Source organism: Phyllosticta capitalensis (genome assembly GCF_038381095.1).
Source record: "Phyllosticta capitalensis strain CBS 128856 chromosome Unknown BKA78scaffold_10, whole genome shotgun sequence".
Classification (NCBI taxonomy): domain Eukaryota; kingdom Fungi; phylum Ascomycota; class Dothideomycetes; order Botryosphaeriales; family Phyllostictaceae; genus Phyllosticta; species Phyllosticta capitalensis.
The window spans coordinates 1,658,162-1,669,651 of NW_027117448.1; the positions used below are offsets into that span (position 1 = coordinate 1,658,162).

The 11,490-nt window shown below is 54.8% G+C and overlaps 3 protein-coding genes across 3 annotated transcripts; all 3 read left to right on the top strand.

Moving 5' to 3' along the window:
* Window positions 1-400: 400 nt before the first annotated feature.
* BKA78DRAFT_299105 (uncharacterized protein) lies at window positions 401-4,660 on the top strand (the record flags this gene model as incomplete). Its single annotated transcript, XM_066887004.1, has 12 exons — window positions 401-1,001; window positions 1,071-1,615; window positions 1,680-1,889; window positions 1,917-2,112; window positions 2,345-2,520; window positions 2,546-2,558; window positions 2,615-2,755; window positions 2,795-3,058; window positions 3,079-3,314; window positions 3,375-4,109; window positions 4,138-4,528; window positions 4,563-4,660. 12 exons carry the CDS (start codon window positions 401-403, stop codon window positions 4,658-4,660), a joined length of 3,606 nt encoding a protein of 1,201 aa, XP_066740769.1.
* Window positions 4,661-5,017: 357 nt separating this feature from the next.
* Window positions 5,018-7,049, top strand: BKA78DRAFT_299106 (uncharacterized protein; the record flags this gene model as incomplete). The annotated part of the gene is made up of 6 exons (XM_066887005.1): window positions 5,018-5,020; window positions 5,075-5,377; window positions 5,428-5,463; window positions 5,591-6,139; window positions 6,200-6,354; window positions 6,386-7,049. 6 exons carry the CDS (start codon window positions 5,018-5,020, stop codon window positions 7,047-7,049), a joined length of 1,710 nt encoding a protein of 569 aa, XP_066740770.1.
* A 133-nt stretch (window positions 7,050-7,182) lies between these two features.
* On the top strand, window positions 7,183-7,698 carry BKA78DRAFT_299107 (uncharacterized protein; the record flags this gene model as incomplete). Its single annotated transcript, XM_066887006.1, has 1 exon — window positions 7,183-7,698. One exon carries the CDS (start codon window positions 7,183-7,185, stop codon window positions 7,696-7,698), a length of 516 nt encoding a protein of 171 aa, XP_066740771.1.
* Window positions 7,699-11,490: the final 3,792 nt, after the last annotated feature.

The following is an 11,490-nucleotide window of genomic DNA, read 5'->3' on the forward strand; positions in this document are numbered from 1 at the left end:
ATCTTGCGGCGGCGTCACAATCTTGGGGCGTGAGACCGGCGAGACAGCATGGTAAGCATCGCTCTTGACTTTGGCGGGCGGCCCCTTTGGAACCATGAACTGCGCTTCTGCAGAGGCTTGCTTGCATTGGCCTACACCGTACGCACTTCTCGCGCTCTGGTGGTTTTTTTTGTCGACGACTGAGTACTGACTGGGCATGACCTCGCACACTCGGCCGTTTTCCTCCTTCGATCGTATATATATCCAACCATCCCGCGGCTCATTTCGCACGACGCAAGTTGGCTTCGCAGAAACTTGTGGGCTTTGGCTGTCTTGCGGCGTCAGACCGACGAGACAGCATGGTCGTCATTGCTGCCTTTGACTCGCGACCCATCTGGGACCACAAGACTGCTCTTCAGCAATGCGCAAGGCGCCATGCGGTGTGGTCCGTGGACGCTCGCGGAGCAGTTTGCCAGCGTCGTTGCGGAGGTATTTGCCGAACAGCATCGGTGTTGGGCCTGGCCCTTCGGCGCCCCTGGCACGCGACGACAAGCACAGCGTTATTGTTGCTCTCCAACGAGGCCTCCAGGACATTGTTGAGTTCATTGGTCTTGGTGTTGAATCCTCTGGATCACTGGCACGGGTCAACGAGCACTCCACGATTGCTGCAGCGAGCCAAAAAACGCAAGACACTCTCCTCGACTTTGCCGGCGCCAGTGGACGTTGTGTTCTTCCGTCGACAAAGACTGCTTCGGGCCTGGCCTGTGGACTCCAAGACTACGAGAACATCGAGATCGTCAACCACTCCCTCTGCCGCCCAACAGCCGGCACTCTCTGCTCAGACGCCATTGGAGCAAACAATGCAGTTCCTCCTGGCAGGCACCCCTCAGTCCGGCGTGCTTCTGACGCTTCGGCAAAGAAGGTGCCCGAGGAGGTGAGCCTGGAGGTTTGGCGTCGGCTGTCGGAGCTCGCAGTCCAAGGGCAGGAGTGGTGCGTGCAACATCATTTTTCAGGCCTCGGTGGTACGTACGCTTCCTTCCGCGGGTGTCTTTGTGTGTTGGGCTGACCTGAGCGTGGATTAGTCCGATGAGGAATCCCATTCATCCAAGTTTCCTCCGAGAACATTGCGCCGCCTTTGTCCTCTCTCGTCACTCAAGCTATCCCAGTCAACAATCTGATCACCTCACTCACAGATGAGCGGGCTCGCTTCAGTGTATACATCCCCATCGTATATATCACAGTCCTCTCTACCCGCAGTGCTTCAGCCGTCCGGTACCACACCTTCTCAGACTCCAGCAGGAGACTGAAAGACGCTGCCATTGGCGATTGTGGTCGTCCCGTCCTCGACAAGTACGACGGCCCAGTTCTGTTGACGGAAAGTCCGTGGTTCCCATCCAGCCTCGAGAGCATGGATACTCCTCCAAAGCCTCCTCCATCCGTCCGTGGGTTCTCTCCCGCCATCATCCCACCTGAAAGCAACTTTGAACTCCCGGACGAGGTGCATGATGTCAGAGCACTGCCCGCGCCGAAGCGCGTGAAAAGCAAAGCGGATCCAGAGGTCAAGGATGGTTCAGGTAGGAAGAGGAAGCGCAGCCCAGAAGAGTCGGCGACGGGTTCAGGCGGCGGGGCGAACGTGGTGCGCTCCGTAGAGCCTTCCTGGCAAAAGTACCGGGTCCCCAGTGAGACTTACTCAGCAACAGCCGCCGGTCCACACCCTCCGTCCTTCAAATGGGGGCCTCATCAACCAGCTCTTGAGCAGAACGATGCCAAGGCTGAACCCCGACCGCATCCAAGACTTCCACAACTTTGTCACCAGCGCTTTGGACCGGGGTATCAAGCTGGCTGCCTTTCTGCCAAAGGTTGAGCAAAAGATCAAAGACCTAAAGGCCGAGAGAGCCCTTGCCGATCAGGTTTACAGATAGCTGTCCGATACCAAGCCTTCTCAGGATTCAGTAGGAGGCATCACGAACGCCATCGACGATCAACGGCACTCTCTGATGACCTCTTCCGTAGTGGCGTCTTCGTCTTGCGGCGCATCAAGAGGCAGCCCTGCTCAAACCCAGTCGAGGTGGGGAAACCACCGAAGAATGATCCACTCGTGGCTCGCTTCCTGCGTTGTCTCGCAGATGAGGAGTATGTCCATATGGCGACGAGTTCCGGAGCGAGGTTGACGGCAAGACGCAGTCAATACTTCGAAGCATTCCAGCAAACGATCGGACTGACGAGGCTGAAGCCTGCGTCGTCGCCGCCTGGAAGACTGTGGCTGGCTCTTGCGGACGCTGAAGCCTTCAGAGCCACTTTCTGTTCTTCTCAATCGCTGGCCACTTGATATGGTGGTTGCAACGTGTATTCTTGTGGCGTGCAGTCCATCGAGGCACTCCAGCAACGGACCAGCGAGGCCGACGCCGGCGTCGTCGCCGCGCCTGGAAGACTGTGGCTGGCGTTTTGTGGAGGTTCAGCCTTTCCGAGCCTCCGCTCTCCGCTCTTGTGATGAATCGCTGGCCACTCCAGGATGGTGGTTGCAACGTGTATTTCTGTGGCGTGCGTCGCGGCCTGGATCCTCTAGGTTCTTTTTGTTGGTACGTGCGCTTTGTTCTGAATCTATTATTTCGTGGTTAACTGACCTGTTCGATAGACAGTCGAGCCATGAGACTTATCACACTCATCAGACTCATCAAACTCATCATCAAGCGCAATGACAAAAGCAACAAGGACGAGGATGATGACGAAAGCAGCGACAGTGACGACGACGATGCTGAGCTCCAAACGCGCCGCTGTAAGTTGCTGGCTGGCTGGCCTCTCGATCTCTGCCCAGGTCCGGGTCTGGATTTGTTATTGACCAAGGGGAAAAAAAAAGCAGCTGCCTCTCCCTGCCCGCGCCAGATCGCGGAGATCCAAAATCAGTTTCACTGTCGTCTCTTTGCCATCTTTCTATATCGTATACATCACCCCTGGCCTCAACAGCCGAACTCCATTTCAAAGTCGTCGTCTCTTTGCCATCTTTCTATATCGTATATACCACCCTTGACCTCCTGGCAACCTTTATTACACTTTGGACAGAACAAATCACGCGTCCACGGTACCTCTACTCCCGTCGAGGACATTCAGTCTTCGACTCGGACGTTCTTGAGAACGCAATGGCCAGCAACACCGGCCTCCACTTTCCTTCTGGACAGACTCCTTGGGACCGCGTCCTTCGAGCTTGCGGCAAAGCTTCCCGAGATCCATATCATGTCCAATTCCAATCGAACTTCTTCTTGGACGCAAATCTCATGGCCGCATTTGCCACCCCTGTCCGAGATCGAAGGGCATTGATGACTGCTGCTCAAGCATCCGTCACACTCCGATGCATCAGAGGGCCCGACTCGCATTTACGTGGCCACACCAATAATTAGGGCACCACCACCGACGACCAAATCGACTCTGACTACGCCAGCGTCAAGTACGAGGACGAAGAGGACGAAGAAGACTTCCGTACCTGCGTACGTCCACAGTCCACCTCAGAAGTGGCTTCGAGAGGAGAACCTTACGGACTGGACCTTCAGAGGCCGCCTGATGGCAAACTCGTCTCATACGAGTGGCTTTGGCGTCTTGCTGGGTACGTAAGTTCTCCAACAACTTTGGTTTTTGGTGGCAAACTGACTGATTTTGTTGAAGATCAGATCCTTACTGATCGTAGAGCCTCCGTGTTGATCCGCCGCTCTCATCTCTTTCTTCGTATAGATATCAAACGGCATGCCGATTCGGTCAAGCCGCGACAGTGCCTACAACGTTTGCCTGGATTCCCCGTCTCCGAGTCCAAAATTCGCTCTCGTCGCTCGTTTCAAATGGCCGGGCTGAATTCGTCATGCCACGCCTTCGCGCGACAGAATGGCCTGACTATGTCGAGCATCTCTTGCAGACACAAGCTGTTCTTGATGTCTCTCTCCAGCGTTACCTTCCAGCGACAGGTCTGCCACCAGGTTGATTACTACGCACGACAAGCACATCCACATGGAAGAGCCACTGGCCGCGTGCTCCGAAGACTCCCTGGCACGCAACGCACTGCTCAAGAGCATCCTGAGCGTCGGTCTACAACCTCACGTTTCAGCGACCAGTCTGTTCCCAGGCCGACTACTACGCACGGCACAGTCTGTCCTTGAACTTTTCCTGGTGAAGCATCTGACGGGCTGCAATTCAAACGCCTCCGCTCGCTTCCGCGGAATGCGCAACAACAAAGAGTGTGACTGGGGTCTTGGAGGCAACTTTCGCTGGCATACACGTTTGGCTTCTCCATGCTTGTTCTCTCGATGCCCGGGCTACAACGTCTCCAAGACGGCCGCCGACGACGCCGAGCTCGCCGCCTTTGTGCGCGACTCGACGACCGGCGCCGCCCGCACCGCGCTCGACGGCGTCGCCGACTGGCTCGAGATGCGCAAGAAGCTGCACGACGCGTTTGCGCCACCATCCGCGAGCGACCTGGATTGGCAAGATGAGCACGGACAAGACTTCAGCATTGACAACTTGATCTTGATGCCATCAAACCTGAAAATTCTTGACTCGTTTTCGTGTGAGTTGTCTCATTGCCTTGATGAACTTGGCAGCCACTGATCACCAATTTAGCACACCTCTCGGTATCGACATCAAGGACTCGTGTCTTGCTGATATGTGTACTACGCTTCGCCTTCAAGCACCGTTTTGATGCTCGGATCTGACCAAGTTGACGAGCAGACTGCCTTCGGCGATGAATGGAAGACAAGACTGCCACTCTTGAACAATTGTACCTCACTCCTTTTGGCGTATATATAAAGCTGGCTATGCCTCAACTCCATGCTTCAAGCTCAATCAAACTCGCATGCTTGAAAGCGAAAAAATCGAGAGTTTTGGGTGGGGTGTGTGGGCTCGACCGCCCGTCAATCCCGCTACTGGACCACCCCCTGGCAAAGGCAAGAGCAAGGCGGAGTCTGTTTGTTCTGGGAAATGCTTTAAAGAAGGAGGGCATCAGATTCGATCATTTTGATGGAGACACGAATCCACAGCGCAGTGTCGAGCTGACTTGATGGTAAGTGGCTGTACCTCCCTGGTCAAATCTAAGTAAACTTACCTGGTCGCGTAGCAAACCGACGACTCTGGACCCACACAGCATGACGTACCTGCAAACTGGAGCCTTTTCTTCTTCTTGTATATTTCCATCTGTACACCACAGGATCGCCGATTCTTCGCGCACTGGAGCTTTCCGAGTGGCTTGGTCCAAAACCTCACGATTCCTACGTCACCTTCGAGGTTTATGATTCCGCCGTGGATGTTGCCGCCCGAGAGCACTCAACGAAAGCCAGGAGTCGCCAGAACTCGCTTTGATGGCATGCAGGCGGCACTTGAGGCCGCCACTACCCAGCGCAGTCCTCACCGTATTCGACAAGTACGACGCGGGTGGTGACGACGACGGCCCGTTCCTATTCCGTACCGAAGATGGGAGGCCAGTTGTGCCAATCTTCCGCTCGGATCGTGAGTTTCACATTGGTTAAGAGTCTTGCTACCGCACGCAGTTTGCGCTTACCCTTGCCTGGGCCATCACAATCCACAAGGCGCAAGGTATCACGGCTGAGAAGATTGTTCTCAATCTCAACCACAGAGTGCCCGGTCGCAGTACGACGATGCCCTCAGCACGGAGGGCATGGCAGAACTTGTCAAGATGGTGCAGAAGGACACGGTGGAAACCTGCGCCTATGAGCACTACAGTCACCCACTCATCCTCCGTCACGACGACTACATCAAGCTCCCAAAGGAGTACACTGGATGGAAGAGTCGGAACGCTCGCGCGCGTATGGCTATTCGGGGCACCATCTCAAACAACTGGCCCACATCCTCGGAACCCCGCTCACTGTCCACGGAAACAATCTCTTCGAAGAAGCCAGGGACATGGTTCAAACTTCAACCATGCGCCATACGTCGTCCGGATGTGCGACATCGCCCGACGAAACGAACGCAGTATATAGTCAACACGCCTTGTTTTGCGGATACCTCCGCTTTCGCAACACACCTGCGTCTTCCGCTCTCTAGAACATCGGTCAGCCATCGCAATCCACTCCAGTATTCCAGTCTGCGAGACAGAAGAGACTCTTGCCTGCGGACGGCACTCCAGCAATGGCTAAGTGAGAGGTTTTGCTTCACTCTCTTGATGGTAAGCTCCCTGACCGTCTTTGCCGATGCTCTGACTAATCTCCATCACTCAATAGACTAGCTGCCGGAGTGTCGGGAACTGAACCTCCACTGGTACAGTGATACTGCCGACGATGACAACGACAAGCACGATCGCCGGAGCTCCCATGGCTACGTTTTCAACATGGCCGGCGGAGTGATTGCCTACAATCCATCCAAGCAGACGGTCCCGAGTTCGTCTGCCTTTCCATGACCACCGACCTTGTAGTCTTCCCGTCGTATATATCCACTTTACAACAAACTTCACCACTGGAACTAATCGAGGCTTTGGTCCCTTTTCGGCATCCGTCTCGCGCAAACCATGTTCGCTTTTAAGCAACGTAGAGTTTTTGCTTCCTGCGCTCCCAACGGATATCCTGGTGGTTCTTTGCCCGACGGTACTCCACCCGTTGTGCTCATCCTCTACCCCAACCAAGGAAGGCAACCCAGAGTCCCGAACACTTGAGACTTTGCCTTGCACAGACAACCACAAGGGCCCATACCGAAAGAAGTACCTTGTTCGCCCAAAGAAAGCTGTCGACGAAGTCACGTACGGTCAGTGGAGTGTTGAGGTCTTGAGAGACCTCACAACAGATGACTCTAGTCGAGACGAGGGTCCCAACGAAGAAATGCGCGCAAAGCTCCCCTACTTGGTCATCAATAGCCCGGAGTATATACGATGGAGGCCTATCAACGACAACGTTCTTACTGCGTTTCGAGAATTCCGCGGCATTAAGGACTTTACCAAGGCAGGAGCGAAGTCTGCGGACATCGTGAACGAACAAATCACGGTCGGAGGTAAAGAATCCGTGACAGCTCAACGTAAGCTCCATGGCCGTCTTTTCCGAACGCATCGACTGATATTTCTCAACAAACAGGTTGTCTTGGGCTAGCCAAAACTCTCCACCAAATTTTCTGTTGTTTCCGCCCCTTCATTCTGTCGTATATATCCACACAGTCACTCGAGGACGGCAGAAATCAAAACCGTGTACCTGACTTGGCAGCGGATGGTTGCAGACAAGATGTATGTCTGCGGCGTTCCCGTTCTTGCGCTTGTCACTTGTTGCCTGTCCGTCCTCCGTCTTTGAGAGGATCTTCCCATGCGGATCCGGATGCGGAGAGTATCAAGGCCTTGAAGACCTTGTGCGAGCGCGTCAGGGGTCGTCTTTTCGAGCCGCCAAGCAAGACCCTCCGCCCACGCCCCCTGGCCGTAGATGGTTCCAGACGAGGGCTCATTCCGAATCCCACGCGCGCCACAAGCAGCCGATGCACCTGATGACTCTTGTCGAGGCCGTCTGCCGCGTCCGGCTCAGCCCGGATCACTGCTTAGGACGGAGTGCTCTAGACCCTCATGCCAAGGACCCTGAGCGACTACGACCTAGCACGATGCACACTCCTGTCGTCGTCGAGATGTTGATGGAGAACCAATCAACCGATGGACCATTTCTGATCTTTTCGAGACTGCGTACATATCCACTTGGTCATTCAGAGACGACTGAGCCCAAAGACCTCGAGAACTGGATCCGGTCAAGACCTTCATGACGGCGCACTTCTGTGCCGTTCTTGCGTTTCTCAACGGCGCCGCCACGCTGGGGCACCTTCAAGATTTCTGGTCTCCTGCAATTACTTTTCCAGCAATCGGTCATCCCTGAACTGGCGAAGCTTCAGAATACCAGCATGACTCCACAACAGTACGACTGTGGCGCCGTCTTGGGTCCCTGAGGCGTCCAGCCATCAACAAAGATGGTGATCGCATCAGACTCCTAGCCTCTCACCGTTCTCTTGCCCATGTCTTTTCCTGTCTGTATTGTATATCCACCTGCTCACTGGAAGCAATCAAAGGCAACAGGCGACCAATATCGCGAGCACTGGGCCCGGTCCATGTCCCAAACAACATACTTTTGTGTTGTCCTTGCGTGTTTTCCCGAGGGAAGGATCGTTGCAACAGGTTCCTTTTGCCTGTCTCGATGGTAAGATCTCGATGCATTCATCACTGACCAACTTTCGTAAGACTGACCTTTGTTCAAGGCCGACGAATTGTCTGCTGGCAATCCCAACCATTCGAGTCCATTGCCACTCCATCGGCGTGGACCCAAACATAGCCAACGATGCCCTGGCGGATGTGCAGGCCGGCAATGATCCACCACCAACTTCAACTGGCGAGTTAAACTACAGGACTTCCTCTGTGACTGCTGGAGTTGTACAGCAGCTCAAAAAGAGTCGACTTCCGTCGTTGTTGCTTCCCTCTCACTCCATTGTATATATATTCCAATGACTCCCCCCGGAAAGCTGTCAACGAAAGGTTCTACAGAGTGACTTCTGCGTCTTTCTTGTCTGGCCAAACCAACAATTTCAAGGGCCGCTCAGATGTGTTCCTGTCATACGACATGAGAGGCAGACGACTCATCCACTTTCAACCCTCCTTGTAAAAGCCTGTCATCATCAAAGTCGTCATGGACCAGTTGCTCAACGTTTCCCGCAACACGCCGGCCTTGGCCCTCCTGACTTGACCAGCCCGCTCAGTTGTCTCGGTCCAGGTCTACCTCTGATGCGCCTCTCATAGCGCCAAACTACGATAGGTTTCGCCGATCATACCGCGGCGGGGAATAGGTACATAGCTCGCGATTCGCCGGCACCAGGACCTACAAGACGAGTACAAGAAGAGCGATCCATTGGGCAATCCGGGCCATTTCTGGCGCATGGCGGAGCGCGCGCTTGCACAAGATACCGGAGATCCAGAGGACCAGCCGTCTCACGAGTCCAATGCCAACGAAGTGTACATGTCCATCGCAACGCGTGTGCGCCAGGTCCAGCATGGTGGAACCTCCTTTGGATTTGATATTCGATTGCACAAGAGACTGAACATCCGGAGGATCATCATTCACACGAGTCAAATGCCGACGAGGTGTTGATGGAAGGTGCTGCCCGGGGCTGCCGGCAACCGCAAGCGAGCACGTCAATTCCTACATTCAGTTGCGGCTCCAACTACGGCTGCTGGACAACCCACGCACTCGCGGGTCCAGCCAAATCTCCCTTAGAAGCTACAAGTCTTCTGGGGTTCGCCTTGGCATCGCATTCAGGTAAGTCAAAGACATGGCTCCATCACCGGACTTGGCTTCTAACTTTCCGACTCAAGATCCTGCATCCGAGTGCATCTTGCAAGGCCGAGACTTCCATTTCCCGGCTACTGGTGAAGTCTTCAACCGACCGTTTTTCTGCACGCTGGCGTTTTTCTGGTCGTATATATTATTTCCTCCGGCGACGTCCTATTCTCCCTCGTCGATTGCAATCATTCCCGCAATTCTGCTTGTTTGGATTCCGCGCTCAGTCAGTAGGCGTGACTGCGAGCAGCCGCTGGAGGCGGCTGAGACGACGCGAGAGCTGCTGGAGCTGGGAGAGGCTTCTGTGAACGAAAACACCAAATTGGCTGCCGTGGTGATAGCGTTTCCCGACTGCAGAGCGGCCAAGAGGTGGTGAGAAAGACGTCATAACTCCTCGCTCGGCTCTCTGGAAACTCGCGCTCGAAACTGTGGTCGTTTCTTGCTACGCAGTCTTCATGGATCCAGAACACGCTCTGCGCAGTTGCATCGAGAACCCACCGGTCCTCCTGGGATGAGAGTTCTGCAGCGGCGAAGCTTCGCTCTCTGGCGATGTCCGGGACAGGTGTGGTGCTGCATATCACTTGTGCCTCTGCAACTCCGTCTCGCAAGGAAAACCATCGCTCATTCGGAGAGTGTTAACGACAAGACGTTCACATTCGAAGCCCCTGTGCCAGACTTCGAGGGTCCAACCACCCAGCAATGAGAGTCTCAGCTCTACGCTGATAACCCTTCTTTTAGCCAGCGCGTGTGGATGCTCGAGCTGCCACAGCTCACCACCCTTGTCATGAAGCAGTTTGGCACTATTCTTGACGTTGGTGCCATCTACTCACCACGGCAAAAGATGTTCAACCACAGATCCATTGAGCTCGTGCAAATCTTCATCTCGGGCTCCAAAGCAGTCTGCCTGTCTGGATTTCGCGTCTACTCCACGCCCTTTCTTTCTCTCTTTTGTCGTATATATATCTTCGGGGTGATGAGACCGTCCACCTCATTATCCTCTTCATCCGCGGAGATTCTCATCCACTCAGACAGATTTTATGGTCTAGATCCTGTCTCTCTCCGGAAGAGAGTTCTTGGACACCACTCTCTGGCGCACGCCTCGTGGAATTCCAAGATTCTCGTCCAGATCGCCGGTTGTCAGCTTCGCGCGTGGCGCCAGGACCACGAGGAAATGGATCCACCAGCCGCCGAATTGGTCGCTGCGTTCGTCGAGGACCATGGCATGCCAGAGGACCAACACTTCGTCGTGGATGCCGTGCAATCCTTGGAAGGTGACCAAGTCGAGGCCTTCTTCGCCTCGTCATGCTCGCTGTTGACAGCGACCCTGAATCGGAATGCACGGTCAACAGATGACTGGCTGGTCGGCCGTTTGGCAACCTGAGCGAAGCCAGACTTTTCTCTTGTCCACCCTCCCGGACTTCCAATGGAACTCTCGCGCAGTCATTTCCACAAACTGTCGAGTGCGCCCAGTCTCATGTGCCGTTCCTGTCGGCTGCGGCCATCGAACAGCCTGAGATGACCGATTCGAGGACGAGGGGAGCCGTTTGATGGACGAAAAGGCCGCGGTCGAGCAGGCAAAGTCGACGCTTCAGGAGCAGACAAACCAGACCCGACTCTTGTTCGCTCTCCCTGTTTGAGACATGGTCGCCCTCCGGGCCAAAGCCGACCAATTCCACAATTTCGAGGCTGAAAGGGCCGATCTTGCTGACTAGATTGGCCCTCTCAAGCAGGAGCATCACAAAGGTCCTTTTGACTACCAAGGGAGCTCCGCTCGACTGGCATTGAGGACAAGCCGGCTGCCAACCCTGGCCCGACCGCCCAGGAGACGACAGAGCACTGGAGTCCTCTCTACTCAAGCGTGAAGCACCCTCAAGCAGTAGCAGCCTTGTATCACGATAATAGACAAGCTGATGGAGGAGACAGTGTCAGAAATGAGCAGAGCACATATCTCCAGTAGCAGCTCACCTGACGGCATCGTCGCCGCGAATCTCCACGAGTGTCTCCGTGGCGCCGCCACCAAATGGCACAGAACGTTTAACCAACCCACGGAGCGTCTCCTTAGAGAAAGCCTCCACCAGTGAGAGAATCAACTCATTGCTCGCTTCCAAATCACCATCGACAAAGCCTCCCGTCTCTACGACACCCAGCGCTACACCATCGATGATGCCTACAAGGACCGCGCTCCACACGACTACATCGCCGCCATTGAGGGAGAGTTCTTGCGACCTGTCAG